Genomic DNA, 18,114 nt, shown 5'->3' with positions numbered 1-18,114 from the left:
GTGTTTGTTGGCAATCTGTATGTCTTCTATGGAGAAATGTGTATTTAGGTCTTCTGCCCATTTTTGGATTGGGTTGTTTGTTTTTTTGATATTGAGCTACATGAGTTGCTTGTATATTTTGGAGATTACTCCTTTGTCAGCTGCTTTGTTTGCAAATATTTTCTCCCATTCTGAGGGTTGTCTTTTCGTCTTGTTTATGGTTTCCTTTGCTGTGCAAAAACTTTTAAGTTTCATTAGGTACCATTTGGTTTTTTGTGTGTTTATTTCCATTTCTCTAGGAGGTGGGTCAAAAAGGATCTTGCTGTGATTTATGTCATAGAATGTTCTGCTTATATTTTCCTCTAAGAGTTTTACGGTGTCTGGCCTTACATTTAGGTCTTTAATCCATTTTGAGTTTATTTTTGTGTATGGTATTAAGAAGTGTTCTAATTTCATTCTTTTACATGTAGCTGTCCAGTTTTCCCAGCACCACTTATTGAAGAGGCTGTCTTTTCTCCATTTTATATTCTTACCTCCTTTATCAAAGATAAGGTGACCACATGTGCATGGGTTTATCTCGGGCTTTCTATCCTGTTCCATTGATCTATATTTCTGTTTTTGTGCCAGTACCATAGTGTTTTGATTACTGTAGCTTTGTAGTATAGTCTGAAGTCAGGGAGTCTAATTCCTCCAGCTCCATTTTTCGTTCTCAAGATTGCTTTGGCTATTTGGGGTCTTTTGTGTTTCCATACAAATGATAAAATTATTTGCTCTAGTTCTGTGAAAAATGCCATTGGTAATTTAATAGGGATTGCATTGAATCTGTAGATCGCTTTGGGTAGTATAGTCATTTTCAGTGTTGATTCTTCCAATCCAACAACATGGTATATCTCTCCATCTGTTGGTACCATGTTTGATTTCTTTCATCAGTGTCTTATAGATTTCTGCATTCAGGTCTTTTGCCTCTTTAGGTAGGTTTATTCCTAGGTATTTTATTCTTTTTGTTGCAGTGGCAAATGGGAGTGTTTCCTTAATTTCTCTTTCTGATTTTTTGTTGATAGTGTATAGGAATGCAAGAGATTTCTGTGCATTAATTTTGTATCCTGCTACTTTACCAAATTCATTGATTAGCTCAAGTGGTTTTTTGGTGGCATCTTTAGGATTTTCTATGTATAGTATCATGTCATCTGCAAACAGTGACAGTTTTACTTCTTTTCCAAATTGGATTCCTTTCATTTCTTTTTCTTCTCTGATTGCTGTGGCTAAAACTTCCAAAACAATATGTTTAATAATAGTAGTGAGAGTGTACGCCCTTGTCTTGTTCCTGATCTTAGTGGAAATGGTTTCAGTTTTTCACCATTGAGAATGTTGTTGACCATGGGTTTGTCATATATGGCCTTTATTATGTTGAGGTAAGCTCCCTCTATGCCTACTTTCTGGAGGTTTTTATCATAAATGGGTGTTGAATTTTGTTGAAAGCTTTTTCTGCATCTACTGAGATGATCATATGGTTTTTATTCTTCATTTGTTAATATGGTGTATCACTTTGATTGATTTGTATATGTTGAAGAATGCTTGCATTCCTGGGATAAACCCCACTTGATCATGGTGCATGATCCTTTTAATGTGCTGTTGGATTGTGTTTGCTAGTATTTTGTTGAGGATTTTTGCATCTACGTTCATCAGTGATATTGGCCTGTAGTTTTCTTTCTTTGTGACATCCTTGTCTGGTTTTGGTATCAAGGTGATGGTGGCCTCGTAGAATGAGTTTGGGAGTGTTCCTCCCTCTGCTATATTTTGGAAGAGTTTGAGAAGGATAGGTGTTAGCTCTTCTCTAAATGTTTGATAGAACTCGCCTGTGAAGCCATCGGGCCCTGGGCTTTTGTTTGTTGGAAGATTTTTAATCACGGTTTCAATTTCAGTGCTTGTGATGGGTCTGTTCATATTTTCTATTTCTTCCTGGTTCAGTCTTGGAAGGTTGTACGTTTCTAAGAATTTGTCCATTTCTTCCAGGTTGTCCATTTTATTGGCATATAGTTGCTTGTAGTAGTCTCTCATGATCCTTTGTATTTCTGCGGTGTCAGTTTTACTTCTCCTTTTTTGTTTCTAATTGTGTTGATCTGAGTCTTCTCCCTTTTTTCCCTGATGAGTCTGGGTAATGGTTTGTCAATTTTGTTTATCTTCTCAAAGAACCAGCTTTTAGTTTTATTGATTTTTGCTTTTGTTTCCTTCATTTCTTGTTTTTTTTTAATTAATTTATTTATTTATTTTTGGCTGCATTGGGTCTTCGTTGCTGCACGCAGGCTTCCTCCAGTTGTGGTGAGTGCGGGCTACTCTTCATTGCAGTGCGCTTGCTTCTCATTGCAGTGACTTCTCTTGTTGTGGAGCACGGGCTCTAGGTGTGTGGGCTTCAGTAGTTGCGGTGCCTGGGCTTGGTAGTTGTGGCTCGTGGGCTTAGATGATCCACAGCATGTGGGATCTTCCTGGACCAGGGCTCGAACCCATGTCCCCTGCATTGGCACTGTACCACCAGGGAAGCCCTCCTTCATTTCTTTTTCATTTATTTCTGCTCTGATCTTTATGATTTCTTTCCTTCTGCTAACTTTGAGGGTTTTTTGTTCTTCTTTCTCTAATTGTTTTAGGTGTAAGCTTAGGTTGTTTATTTGAGATTTTTCTTGTTTATTGAGGTAGAATTGTATTGCTATAAAGTTCCTTCTTAGGACTGCTTTTGCTGCATCCCATACGTTTTGGGTCATCGTGTTTTCATTGTCATTTGTTTCTAGGTATTTTTTGATATCCTCTTTGATTTCTTCAGTGATCTCTTGGTGGTTTAGTAGCATACTGTTTAGCCTCCATGTGTTTGTGTTTTTTACAGGTTTTTTTCCTGTAATTGATATCTAGTCGCATAGCGTTGTGGTCAGAAAAGATGCTCAATATGATTTCAATTTTCTTAAATTTACTGAGGCTTGATTTGTGACCCAAGATGTGATCTGTCTTGGAGAATGTTCTGTTTGCACTTGAGAAGAAAGTGTATTCTGTTGTTTTTGAATGGAATGTCCTATAAATATCAATTAAGTCCATTTGGTCTAATGTGTTTAAAGCTTGTGTTTCCTTATTAATTTTCTGTTTGGATGATCTGTCCATTGGTGTAAGTGGGGTGTTAAAGTCCCGTACTATTTTGTGTTACTGTCGATTTCCCCTTTTATGGCTGTTAGCATTTGCCTTATGTATTGAGGTGCTTCTATGTTGGGTGCATAGATATTTACAATTGTTATATCTTCTTCTTGGATTGATCCCTTGATCATTATGTAGTGTCCTTCCTTGTCTCTTATAATAGTCTTTATTTTAAAGTCTATTTTTTCTGCTATGAGTATTGCTTTTTGAATTTCCACTAGACTTTTAAAATATTATTATAAATTATAACTCCTTTCTGACAAGATAGGGTGCTTTCAGGGTTCCATGGCTATATCCCACTTCTGAAACATTATGATATCATTTAGTACTATTTCTAATTTTAAATGTTTTCTAGAATGTTAATTGGTAGGATTTCTAACTTTTTTTACATTAATATTTTACAACCATAAAATGAATAAAGAAGTATTTCTTTACCAAGATCATAACAAGATTACTAGCATCTGAAGTATAGCTAAAATACAAGTGGCTAAGCTAAGGAAGAATGTTCACATTAACAAATAGCTGTATCTCAGGACTTCCCTGGTGGTCCAGTGGTAAAGAATCTGCTTTCCAATGCAGGGGACGTGGGTTCGATCCCTGGTTGGGAAACTAAGATCTCACATGCTGCGGGGCAACTAAGCCTGCATGCTGCAACTATTGAGCCTGCACGCCTCAACTAGAGAGCCCGTGTGCCACAAGCTACAGAGCCCATGCGCTGTGTAGAGAGAAAATCCATGTGCCCCAGCTAGAGAGAAGCCTGTGCACCACAACTAGAAAGAAGCCCTTGTGCCACAACAAAAGATCCTACGTGCTGCAACTAAGACCGGATGCAACTAAAAAATAAAATTAAATAAACAAATAGCTATATCTTTCATGCCAGCTGTGAAAATGTGGAATGTTTAGTTAAATTTAAGTCAAAATTTCAACATGAAAATTAGTACTGTATTATTACTATTATAATTTCTCATTATTTTCATGGGAATATCCTACTGGTTTTATCATTGTTGCTCCAGAAGGAATCAGAAAGAGTATAATAAAATATTATTATTATGTTTTGAGGTAAACTTCTCTATGCCAGGTACTATGGTGGGTACTAAATACACAAAGATTTTTTTTTTTTTAAGATGTTGGGGGTAGGAGTTAATGAGTTAATTAATTAATTAATTTTTGCTGTGTTGGGTCTTCGCTTCTGTGCGAGGGCTATCTCTAGTTGTGGCAGGCAGGGGCCACTCTTCATTGCGATGCGTGGGCCTCTCACTATCGTGGCCTCTCTTGTTGCAGAGCACAGGCTCCAGACGCGCAGGCTCAGTACTTGTGGCTCACGGGCCTAGTTGCTCCACGGCATGTGGGATCCTCCCAGACCAGGGCTTGAACCTGTGTCCTCTGCATTAGCAGGCAGATTCTCAACCACTGCACCACCAGGGAAGCCCCACTAAGATTTTTAAGAGACAAAGAGAGGAGGGTGGAAGGGAAGGAGAGGGGGGAAAGAGAGGGAAAGGAAGAGGAAAAGAACTCTGCCTTTTACAGTGGACAGAGATAAAAATACTAAGAGTGTGACTCAGGCTCCTCACTGTTGAAGTGGGAGTTTACAGGTAAGCAAGGGGTGGAGGCTAAATGATCCATGTAGTAATGAATTAGAATTGAAACCATGGGTATGAACTCATGTTTAGCTTAATATAGATACAGATGGTTGCATATAGAAATACTTGTAAGTATATATGTGTACATATACACGCATAATTTCCCTGCTTTGTCACCTTAGGAGGCCAAGGAACAATGACACCCAAGTAACAGCGAGCATACCTAGTACCCAGCTCTTAGTTTCTAACACAGTTCTCCAGTGAAAGGAACCAGAAGTCCTTGGAGAAACAGCTGATTCTAAGACAGGGCAGGAAACATACAAGATGAGCCTGGAGCATCTTGTATGTGAGATATAAGTAAGGAAGTGATAAACAAACAAATAAAAAACCACACACACAATGATGACAGCACATCAAATGGACACAGGAACCAACTGAAAGAACTCCCTGTGGCCAAAGCTGGAACAGTTAGAGCAACAAAATAAACAAAATAATATTGAATTATAAAATAAATATCTGTGAGTACATACTGATAGAATAATTGGCCAAATAATTTGAATGTAATAACTAGAAGAGGAAGAGACAAATTTGTGCAGAAGAATTCCACATAATTTATGCAGCTGTTCTGCCCTCAGGAGGTGAAGCTAACTCCCCACTCTTTAAGTATGGGTTACACATTGTGACTTCTTTTCAAAGAGGACAGTTTGGAAAGTGGGGGAAAAAAAGATTAACTTTACAGTGGAGAAATCTGGTGAACACTACCTCAGCCAGATGTTCAAGGTCAACATCAATAGTCATAGGTCATGTAGATCAAATGTACTCTCCATATGATATGAGGAAAATGGCACTTTATCTCTGTGGTTTTCCTCCCCCAAATTCGAAATCTCAGTCTATTCATGAGAAAAACAGACAAATCCCAACTGAGAAACATTTTACAAAATGTTTCAAAACTGTGAAGATCATCAAAAACAAGGAAAGTCTGAGAAATTGTCACATCCAAGAGGAGCCTAAGGAGACATAATGAGTAAATGTTCTGTAGTGTCCTGAATGGAATCCTGGAACAGAAGAAAGACACTAAGTATAAACTAAGGAAATCTGAATAAACTATGGACTTAAGTTTATAATAACGTGTCAGTATTGGTTCATTACTTGTAACAAATGTATCATACCAACTTTTTTTTGGCTGCATTGGGTCTTCATTGCTGCGCGTGGGCTTTCTCTAGCTGTGGCGAGCGGGGACTACTCTTCATTGCGGTGTGCGGGCTTCTCATTGTGGTGGCTTCTCTTGCTGTGGAGCCAGGGCTCTAGGCGCGTGGGCTTCAGTAGTTGCAGCACACGGGCTCAGTAGTTGTGGCACGTGGGCTCTAGGGCGCAGACCCAGTAGTTGTGGCACATGGGCTTAGTTGCTTCGCGGCATGTGGGATCTTCCAGGACCAGGGATTGAACCCGTGTCCCCAGCATTGGCAGGTGGATTCTTAACCACCGTGCCACCAGGAAAGTCCCTCATAGCAACTTAAGATATTAATAAGAGGGGAAACTGGGTTATAGTATATAGGGATCTCTCTATATATTGTAATTATATACAATATATAAATATATAATAATTATACATTTATATATTATAATTACATATACGTAATTTTTCTGTAAATCTAAAAGTATTCTAAGGCAAAAGTTTGTAAAAAAAAGGACCAAAAAAAAAAAAAAAAAAAAAAGCTAACAAAATTTTAATACAGTACAATGAATGCAGTGTAGGAATAAAAGCATATGAACTGTGGGAGAAAAGTGTGAGAGGAAAAAAAGAATTCCAAAATGATCCTTAAATACTTTGACTTAAAAAGAAGATCAGGGCTTCCCTGGTGGCGCAGTGGTTGAGAGTCCGCCCGCCGATGCAGGGGACGCGGGTTCCTGCCTTGGTGCGGGAGGATCCTACGTGCTGCGGAGCGGCTGGGCCCGTGAGCCATGGCCGCTGGGCCTGCGCGTCCAGGGCCTGTGCTCCACAGCGGGAGAGGCCACAGCAGTGAGAGGCCCGAGTACCGCAAAAAAAAAAAAAATCAAATGCTCTTTTGTATCATGTCTTTAAATTTATCCATGTGTATAATGTGTATATTTTGGGTATTTCAACTTACAACACATTATATTATACAGTTCTTGCTGCTTATGTTAACTTCAGTATTTTTAAAGACCAAACCAAATCCTTTGATTTTTTTTTTTTTTTTACAAAAATAAGCCACAATCTACCAAAAGTAAAGAAATAACAATCAGATTTGGTGGAATATGAGAAGCATTCTATATTTAGCAAAGCATGACCTCCTCTCTTTTCAATATTTAATCTAGAAAAATAAACAGTTTGGGCATCAATTGTATAAATAAAAAATATCTTAATAACCCAGATACACTAACCTTACTACCCGGAATTACCTTGAATATTCATGCCTTATGTGATTTTTTTCAGGGTGTTCCCTACTCTTAAAATGCTTGTCTCTCTCACATTTTTTCTAAGTTCAAAATCTTGGTTTAGCTTTCAAGGTCACCTCAAATATTTCCTCCACCGGGAAGCCTCACCTGGTTCCCCAAGGATGATAGCTGCTCATTGCTGTGAGTGGTCGGTACTGTGTGTCCCTCCATTATCCCATGGACTTAATTTACAACTGTTGTTTATAGGTGTTTCTCCCATTTGGCTGTAAACTTCTTAAGAGCAAGGTCAGAATCATGGCTCCTCTTGGTCTCTGCACAGTGTCTGACACCCATTCACTCATCCAACACCATTTATTGCATGCCCACCATTCAATACCATGGAATGAACAGGAGGGAGAAAATTACAGAGAAAAACTAACAACTAAATGTTAATGTTGGAAAATCTTTCTAATCCAGCAAAGCTCAGAAAAAAAAAATGAGGAGAACAATATTGAAACAGATCCAGTTTACTGAAAGCATTAACAGAAGCATTATATCACAGAACTGATGTTTTTTTTAAATCACTGGTGTATATGCTTCTAGGTAAAGGGCAAAGCTTCTATCGCTTTGCCCATTTTCCGTGATCTGGGACCCCTGTGGTTTGTGTATAGAAAGCTGGTAGGCTCAGGGCAAGTAAAATAAATTGAATCAATGTTCATTTTCAAAAGAAAACATGAACAAGCAGTAATTTAGGGGAAGGGAAAAGAGAAAAATGTTTTTTTCGTGGCAGAGGCCCGAAGTCCAACTTGGACTGTCAAGCTACTGCACAGGTTCTTACAAACGATCTTTTTCCCTTTTGAAACTTTCTGTTAAAGCAAAACAAGGTGCTGTCTCAATGTATACGTTACAGCTAGATTGATTTCCAATAGAACCATTTTTTGTGTATGCGCTCTTATGGAATTCTTGGTTTCTGCCTTCTCCAGTATTGATTAATTTAAATTCAATTTTTCAATGCCAAAAAAATATTTTTAATTACCATTCTCAAACAATTTCTGATAGGGCAATTTTAAGTGGATATTGTGCTCTATTCTATTCTATGAAGTCTTGCCCTGTCAGTGGCAGGCCTCCTGGTCTTTTCCACTGAACTTTCAAGCACTCTTTATATCTCATGATCCACTCACCCACAGAATGCAGAAATGATTTCTGATTTCATGCAAGATTTTGAATGCTTAAATTTCCCCCAAACAGCTAACATCATGAAAACTAGTCCTCTTTTATACCAATGGTTCAGAATCACACAGAAAGTTATTATTTATTAAGATTTCTAAATATGTTTCTAAATTGCCCTGTGGCTTTATTGTTTGGTTTCCAATGTCGTCTTCTCTAATCTATCATTGGCCACCCTCCCTTAACTCTTCCAAACTCTTTCCCAAAAGCCTGTTATTCCTTCACACCTGAGCCCTGATGGTGCACAGATAAGCTTACCCCGTCCCCACAATTCTCTAGGGAACCCCATGCACTCTCATGGGTTGGGACTGACTCTACCACCTTATTAGGGTTCCCATCAGCTTTTAATAAACTCTAGTCCATTTCCATTTTTAATAGTAGGGCATAATTAATCTATTTATTTTCAAAATATTTCATTTAACATGTCAGATTAATTCTGAAACAATAAATACCCCATGAGCTATCGATATGACTCTACAGATTTAAAAATTCCCAGTATGGTAGAGCCTAAAGCATCCCAATGTGGCAACAGTTTGGCTGAGTTCAAATCCTCGTTCTGCCACAGATAGGGCAAACTTGAGCAATTTTTTCTGGATCCTTGAGCATCATTCATCTCTCCAGACACTCTCTTTAGAGCATCTGTTGCGTGCCACGTGCCAAGGTCATAGTGGTGAACAAGGCAGTCACAGTGGTTCACTAAGTTGACCCTTTAATGGGCTAAGATTCCTCATACTTAAAATAGAAACAGCAACACCCATCTTGTAGGGTTGTAAAAATCAAATGGCTCCTAAACATGGCTCCTCAGCATCTCTGCTCTATGCCACCACCACCATGCTCCCCCACTTTCTTGTTCCTAAAGGATGATCTCTTTAAGTTTCCCTGCTGAAGCTCTTCAAGATGAAATAACCTTTTTGAGCCAGGACAGTTCACAGGAAGCCACCCCCTGGCCAGAGTTATTCTGAGGGTTGTTTCTGTGGCCTCTGTACAACCAAGAGAACAGTGCCCCTGGTCATGGCACACCATCACTGCCCAGAAAATGCCTCGGTTTCCTTCACCCATTTGTTTATGCTTCCCAGGTTATTTCAAAGTTCCCAATCAAATGGAAATGACACCTATCTCCCTTTCTATTGGTAAGAGGTTTTTTCCTCCCATGCAAGTTGCTTGGAGACTTCTCATCCATTGTTAATCAAAAGAAAAAGAGGAATAGAATACAACTTGCTTAAAGCAGCTACATTTAAATCTACATTCCATGAAATGGATCTACTCCCAAATCCATAGTTGTTTGAAGTTATTAGCTCACAGACTGAAAACTAAAGAATGTATTTCTAAAGATGTTTGTATGTTGAAGTATAAGGTGTAACTCTGGGAAGAATCTAATGTTTAATGCTATGTGTATTTGTTTCTAGATTCTGTTAGAAGTTGTGTAGCAAAGCTGTTCTTCACTTGCTCCCTAAAGGGTCATTATTGCCTCTACAGTAAATCCAGTTTTATTCTCATCAGCCAAGAACCTCAGCCGTGGATCCAGATCATGTTCCTATTTCAGCAGGTGTGTATAATTCACATTCATCGTGGCTCCTTGATGAGAACAACTCACATTTTGATGTGAATCAAATTGTATATGAATATAAAAAACAGCATTGATTTTTCTTCCTTTTCTTGAAATAATGATCTTATTCTTCTTCTACTTTACTAATGTTTTTCAAATGGGTTTCATCTTTGGCTTTGTTCTTAACAGTTGTCAGTTTTCCGAAAACAAACCAAGAAAACTTGATTTTACTTTTGCCCCTTCAGTCTTATTTTATTGACTTAGTCTGATTATTTGTTTTTCTCTTTGAGCAAACTCACCAAAAAACATGTTTATGCTGCTTTTCTTCTTTGTTCTTTTTACTATAATGTGTCCTTTCTTCTTCCACACCTTTGATATTATGTGATCTGGATGAAGCCTGACTTTGAGGTAAATAAAAATCAAATCTTCGACGTGATAGTTACAAACCCAGTGCTAGCCTTGTATGCTGGGCCAGACTCTTCCCCTTCTCTGTCAGTTTATGCCTTCATGCAGTTCTCAAATTAACAGATTCCAGTCTAAATGGACCTCTTTGGAATGATGATTAATTAAATCAGGTCCTGCTCTTCTTTAAGTGAAAGATCATATGCTGTATAAGTTTCTGGTAATAATCAAGAAATTCCCAGATGTGTCCACATTTTTTTTAACTTATTTTATATTGGAGTATAGCTGATTAACAACGTTGTGATAGTTTCAGGTGCACAGCAAAGCATGTGTGCACATTTTGGGTTTCACAATCAATCTGTTACTGCTCTTAACCTTTTTAAATCTGTGGGCAACTTACTCAGGGTATAAGATCCTCTGCCTTTTCCCACTCAGTATAAAAAGCAGCTCATCTTGAGGATAACAATAAGATTTTTCTGGAAAAAGAAATTGTTATTCACTTGCTAAATAGAAACTTTGTACACAAAGACCACCTAGAGAGTCTTGTAAGTCAATATTTGGACAGGCATTGACATAGAAAATGGGATTTCACAAGGCAAAATCATTATTTTATTATACCTCACACATAAAGGATAATATATATGGTATTTTATATGTGTGTGTGTATAATTTTGTGACTTTTATGTTCTATATGTTTTTATAAAATTGCTCCCTTGAATTGAGACACTTCTCACATTCATAGATATAACACCACAACATGTAAATAACTGTTAAACACATAATTGGTTAGTAAACATACAAACAGTGTAAATCTTCCTTTGAAAATTTTAGAACCTAGGGGCAGGACAGGAATAAAGATGCAGACGTAGAGAATGGACTTGAGGACACGGGGAGGGGGAAGGGTAACCTGGGACGAAGTGAGAGAGTAGCACTGACATGTATACAGTACCAAATGTAAAATAGATAGCTAGTGGGAAGCAGCCACATAGCACAGGGAGATCAGCTTGTGACCACCTAGAGGGGTGGGGTAGGGAGGGTGGGAGGGAGATGCAAGAGGGAGGAGATATGGGGATGTATGTATATGTATATAGCTGATTCACTTTGTCATACAGCAGAAACTAACACACCATTGTAAAGCAATTATACTCCAATAAAGATGTTAAAAATTTTTTATTTTCATTGGCTTGAATGATATATATGTAAATGTGATTCTTTTTTTACATTGACAATCTCATTTTCCCAAACTGAGAATATCTTAAAGCTCTAAGAATATTCAGCCATTACACATTTTATAACTGAAAATGTTTGTGTTTCCCCAACCCCCCCACTCATACTGTTCACATCTGAGCAATTGAATAATGAACTCTTGGTTATTTCATGTCTATTCTTCATGATTTACTCTGTATAAATAAACTTGATATTTGTACTCTGTACTCTCTTGATACTTGTTTTAATTTTATACCTTAATTCTCAGATCTTTGAAAAATAAATATATATATTAATATTAACCATTTTCCAATTAAGTAACATGCTTGAGAAATGATTGAAGTAAATACTACATTACAAAGGTTAGGCGTATTTATAGAGATCAATATCAGCTGTCTTAAAAATCCTATTTATGGGCTTCCCTGGTGGCGCAGTGGTTGGGGGTCCGCCTGCCGATGTGGGGGACGCGGGTTCGTGCCCCGGTCTGGGAGAATCCCACATGCTGCGGGGCAGCTGGGCCCGTGGGCCATGGCCGCTGGGCCTGCCCGTCCAGAACCTGTGCTCCGCAATGGGAGAGGCCACAGCAGTGAGAGGCCCGTGTACTGCCAAAAAAAAAAAATCCTATTTATGTTAAATTTTCTGTTAAGAAATAAAAAACATGAAATGTACCATATGTTTGATCTTCAAGACAGATTTCCCTGTAGCTTTATTTAAATTTAAACCATTTTTAAGTTCAGACCAAGCCTAATAGTGCTTTGCTTTCAATCAAACAATACTGTTAGGACAAGAGATAACATGTCACGTTTCTCTCATTAATGCCCTTTCAGAGCCTGTTTCCTGAGCCCCTGTCTATACAGAGCCGTTCTGTGCAATTTCTCAGAGCTCTGTGGGAGAAGACCCAGGCAGAGGGTGCTCACAGCTTTGAAACAGCCATGATGGAGTCCACTTTCCCACAGCAGAAGGTAAATGCTTTTTTCCTTGGACATGTTATTTTAAACCAAGATTCAAGATTAGCTTGAAACAGTTTGCCTTTTCTTGATAGTTCAGTTTTTTCCCTTCATTCCTTTATTTTCTTTTATTATTAGAAAACACTAAGTAACGATTTACATGTCATGCTATAGTGGACTCAGGACCTAGAGATATCAGTAGACAAGGTCACTGCCCTTCGAGGCTCCCAGACTGACATAATACTGCCCACTCAGAGCCACACAAAAACCACACACATGGTATGGAATAGAAAACATTTTACAAAAGAAGACAGACAACTCTAGGACTGAAAAGGAAAGAGCATTGGGGAATCAAGCTCCAGCTTCTTTAGTGCTTTTCATTTCATCCTTCCATACTTCCTCTCATCACCTTGCCCTCTGCTGTCACCACAAAGCTAGAAAGGGAAGACAAGGTGAACAGGAAGGTCAGGGTGGGAAAGAGCTCTGTTGAGGCAGACAAGGATGATGTGAGACAGAGCATTTTAGGAGTGTGGAAACAGGGGCATCACTCTCAGAACACAGTTGGCTGAGATCTCCTGAGCAGGCCTTTGAACTGGGAAAGGACCAAACTGTGGAGCTACGCCTATCCAGTCAACAGAGTGTAACCAGAAGTGGACGTTCACTGCCGTGATCAGATCTGCCCATGAGAAAGGTCACAGGACTGGCTATGGAGAGAATGATTAGAGGAAGCCTGACTGGAGACAGGAAGACTACAAAGGAAGCAACTACTGTAATCAGGTAGGAAATGAAGGCCTGAGCTGAAGTTGGAAGTTGTAGGAAGAGGATGGATTCAAGAGCCATTAAAGAAACAGAATCAATAGGACTTGGTGCCTGATAAGGAAATTGAAAGAACCAAGGATGACTCCAGGTGCATTGTGTGGCCAATGGATGATGGCACCATCTTGAAAAAGAGAGACCACAAAGGAAGCTGATGTGGAGGAAGAAGATAAATCATTCTGGCTTACATATTTTGAGTGTGAGTGGTTTGTGTAGATAACCAGATGGTAATGGTGGTTGAATTGCCACTGTGGACCTCAGGAAGAAGGACATGACTGGAGATAATGGATTTGGGAGTCAAAGATAGCACTTGATGTCATGACAGTAGATTGGATAACTCAGGAAGAACATGGATAATGAGAATAGAGAATGGTTATTGATCTCTCCTTAGTAAATTGCCAGCTTCTGTAAGTCCTTCTCACACTCAGATATCCTGATTATCCTTATTTTGCCTTCAAGAAAGCCCAGTAATAAGCATTGGATGCTTACTGATCAAACCAGAGATTCTGAGAGTATATGATCATGGTCTTTGTCCTTGTTTTACTATTGAGAAGGGGAACAAACATACTAATATTAAATAAACTCAAAGTACAAACAAGTAGCAAATTAATCAAAAACTGTTACATTGTGAAACAAACTCATTACCTCTTAAGTGCTGAAGGATTGTGAAAAGATGAGTAATGGGTGTGATTAATCAGAAGTTTAGTTAGTATGGTCTGTAAGACACTGAAGCCACACCCAATTATTGCATCACTATATTTTGGCTTTGGTTTAAGAATTAGACATGTCGTATTAAGAATAAAAGAAATGCCATAGTTGCATCAATGCAAAGTAGAATGGAATTCTTTGCATATTTCCTGCAAATTTTAAAGTTTTGTATCATGTTTAAAGACAATACCTCAAATTCTTATAAATGTTTCATAGTGAACTGTAGTTTAACTAGAGGGAACTTGTAAATTAAACCTCAGCAGACTGCTTCAAGTCCTAAGAGGTTGAAAAAAAACCCCAAAACTTCGCAAACCAGTTTTGTGCATGCTCACAAGTATACTTATTCATATTTCTTCTATTTCATGCCAATAAATATTCCTCTAGGGAAAAATTAACTGCAAACCAAAATGTTTTATAAATTTTTAAAACTTTATAATTTGGTTTATTGATAACTAATAGAAAAACTTTGATGTCTGGAATGTGCACTGTGTGACAAAGTTTATCAACCTGGGTATTTCTCAATCAAATTGATTTTCTACTCTCTTTATTTTATGAAGTGTTCGTCCCATGAAATTCATAATAGCTGTGAGAATGGTCCAAAGTCTGCTTTCTTTTCACCATATGTGCCAGGTTGTACATACACTAGTGATTTGAAAATGATGGGCATGTGTGTATCTGTTGCTGTGATAGAATTAATACTGCAGCCAACTGGATTCAGGTATAGAAGAAAGGAAGACACTTCTGAGAAAATGCCTAAGTCTTTAGAATATAATGCTCTGGAGAGTTTGTTATTGAGAATTCATTTTAATAAAATCTTGGAATTTTAGAATTGAAAATCAACAGTAAGTTATCTATTAATTTGTAAAGTGCTTGAGGGCAAGGGATGCACTATGTTTACCATTATATTTCCAGGGTCACACAGTGCCTGGCACATGGTAGGCTCTCAATAAATGATGAGTATCAATTGAATAAGTAAATAAATCCTGTCACTTTCCAGATGTTAAAATTGGAAGCATAGGGACCTGTCGTAGGTCACCTACCTAATCAGGTGCAGAGCTAGAGCACAAGCATACACCATGGTGACATCGGGTCCACCACCAATATATCTGGGTTTTCTCTACTCTGGCTTGTAAAATTACAATTCCCTGCCTCTTGAAGTAAGCCTTGATCGTGTGACTTGCTTAGCCAATGATATATGAGAAGGGATATGTGTCACTCCAGGCAGAAGCTTTTCAAAGCCAGTGTTTCATTCTCCATCTTCCCTTTCTTACCCTACCATGGGGACTGCAGAAGCAAATGTTGATATTGAGTTGTCAGAAGACGGACAAAACCTGGAACCCCAAACTACCACATAGAGGACTGCTGCTCTGGAGAGCCACCCAGACCCACCACACACTTCGCATGATGAAGGAACAATCTTCTGTTTTGTTAAAGACAGAAGTTTTGGTGTTTGTTATGGGAGTATAACCTATCTATCTTGACTACTTTTCTTAATTTTAAATAGTAATAAAAACATTTTTTAAAAACTTGGATTAATGGAAAGATATGCCCTTCTCATGCCTAGGAACACTGATTACACAAATGGAAATTTTCCCTCAAATCATAAATACAATTTATTTCCAATCATAATAGCAACAGAATTTCTTCATGGAGTTTGACAAAGTGATCCTAGATTTGAGAATAACCAAAACAGTTCTGCAAAAGAACAGAGAGGAGAAAATTTTTCTACTAGGAAATGAAAACTTATTCTAAAAGCACAATAAGATGAGGAGGTGATTATTGCTATAGGGATAAATTAATACTAATAAGGAATAAAGAGTCCAGAGATAGTTCCAAGCATATATGGACACTTGGTAGATGATAGAAAGGAGATTTCCAATCAGTGAGGAGAAAATAAAATCTTTTAAAAATAATATGGGGGACATGTGACTTTTCAGATGGAAAAGATAAAATTAGATCCCACCCAGACACTATAATAAATAAACTAACTCTAGATAAAGCTCTAAATGTAATCAATGAAACTTTACAACAAGTAGAAGAAAATACCCATAGTTGTCTTTGTGACTTCAGGATAAGAAAGAATTTAAGACATAAGTAAACAGAAATCATAAAGGAAATATGAATAGATTTGAATACTTAAAAAGTTTAAATTTCTGTATGACAAATTACACCACAACAAAGTTAAAAGGCAAGCACAACCTGGGAGAAGTTATTTAAAATATGTGTAAGGGCCCTGAACCAAGATGGCGGAGTAGAAAGACGTGCTTTCCCTCCCTCTTGTGAGAACACCAGAATCACAACTAGCTGCTGGACAGTCATCAACAGGAAGATGCTGGAACACACCAAAAAAGATACCCCACATACAAAGACAAAGGAGAAGCGACAATGAGACGGTAGGAGGGGCGCAATCACAGTAAAATCAAATCCCATAACTGCTGGGTGGGAAAATCACAGACTGGAGAACACTTATACCACAGAAGTCCACCCACTGGAGTGACGGTTCTGAGCCCCACGTCAGGCTTTCCAACCTGGGGGTCCAGCAATGGGAGGAGGAATTCCTAGAGAATCGGACATTGAAGGCTAGTGGGATTTGATTACAGGACTTCGACAGGACTGGGAGAAACAGACTGCACTCTTGGAGGGCACACACAAAGTAGTGTACGCATCGGGACCCAGGGGAAGGAGCAATGACTCCATAGGAGACTGAACCAGACCTACCTGCTAGTGTTGGAGGGTCTCCTGCAGAGGTGGGGGGTGGCTGTGGCTCACAGTGGGGACAAGGACACTGGCAGCAGAAGTTCTGGGAAGTACTCCTTGGTGTGAGCCCTCCCAGAGTCTGTCATTAGCCCCACCAAAGAGCCCAGGTAGGTTCCAGTGTTGGGTTGCCTCAGGCCAAACAACCAACAGGGAGGGAACCCAGCCCCACCCATCAACAGTCAAGTGGATTAAACTTTTACTGAGCTCTGCCCACCAGAACAACAGTCAGCTCTACCCACCACCAGTCCCTCCCATCAGGAAACTTGCACAAGCCTCTTAGATAGCATCATCCACCAGAGGGCAGACAGCAGAAGCAAGAAGAACTACAATCCTGCAGCCTGTGGAAAAAAAAAACACATTCAAAGAAAGATACACAAGAAGAAAAGGCAGAGGGTTATGTACCAGATAAAGGAACAACATAAAACCCCAGAAAAACAACTAAATGAAGTGGAGATAAACAACCTTCCACAAAAAGAATTCAGAATAATGATAGTGAAGATGATCCAGGACCTTGGAAAAAGAATGGAGGCAAACATTGAGAAGATGCAAGAAATGTTTAACAAAGACCTACAAGAATTAAAGAACAAACAAACAGCTGAGCAATACAATAACTAAAATGAAAACTACACTAGAAGGAATCAATAGCAGAATAACTGAGGCAGAAGAATGGATAAGTGACCTGGAAGACAGAATGGTGGAATTCACTGCTGCAGAACAGAATAAAGAAAAAAGGATGCAAAGAAATGAAGACAGCCTAAGAGACCTCTGGTAAAACATTATTCACAACAACATTCACATTATAGGGGTCCCAGAAGGAGAAGAGAGAGACAAAGGACCAGAGAAAATATTTGAAGATATTATAGTTGAAAACTTCCCTAACATGGAAAAGAAAATAGCCACCCAAGTCCACGAAGCGCAGAGAGTCCCAGGCAGGATAAACCCAAGGAGAAACACGCCGAAACACATAGTAATCAAACTGGCAAAAATTAAAGACAAAGAAAAAGTATTGAAAGCAGCAAGGGGAAAATGACAAATAACATGCAACGGAACTCCCATAAGGTTAACAGCTGATTTCTCAGCAGAAACTTTACAAGCCAGAAGGGAGTGGCATAATATACTTAAAGTGATGAAAGGGAAGAAGCTACAACCAAGATTCCTCTACCCGGCAAGGATCTCATTCAGATTCGATGGAGAAATCAGCTTTACAGTTAAGCAAAAGCTAAGAGAATTCAGTACCACCAAACCAGCTCTACAACAAATGCTAAAGGAACTTCTCTATGTGGGAAACACAAGAGAAGAAAAGGACCTACAAAAACAAACGCAAAACAATTAAGAAAATGGTCATAGGAACATACATATCGATAATTACCTTAAA

General features: G+C 38.6%; 1 protein-coding gene across 4 annotated transcripts in view; it reads left to right on the top strand.

Annotated features, from left to right (window-relative positions):
- The window catches only part of VEPH1 (ventricular zone expressed PH domain containing 1), a 215,166-nt gene that overhangs the window by 153,340 nt on the left and 43,712 nt on the right, over nucleotides 1–18,114 (top strand). For all 4 annotated transcript variants that reach the window (XM_024740169.1, XM_024740167.1, XM_024740168.1 and 1 more), the window contains exons 10-11: nucleotides 9,764–9,903; nucleotides 12,339–12,473. In XM_024740169.1, coding sequence (XP_024595937.1) covers nucleotides 9,764–9,903; nucleotides 12,339–12,473 — 275 coding nt within the window. The remainder of the gene's footprint in view (nucleotides 1–9,763; nucleotides 9,904–12,338; nucleotides 12,474–18,114) is intronic.

The sequence above is a fragment of the Neophocaena asiaeorientalis genome, unplaced genomic scaffold (assembly GCF_003031525.2).
Source record: "Neophocaena asiaeorientalis asiaeorientalis breed wild unplaced genomic scaffold, Neophocaena_asiaeorientalis_V1.1 scaffold50, whole genome shotgun sequence".
Lineage (NCBI taxonomy): Eukaryota > Metazoa > Chordata > Mammalia > Artiodactyla > Phocoenidae > Neophocaena > Neophocaena asiaeorientalis.
The sequence above is the reverse complement of the archived record's forward strand: the minus strand, read 5'-3'. Positions and strand labels throughout refer to the sequence as shown.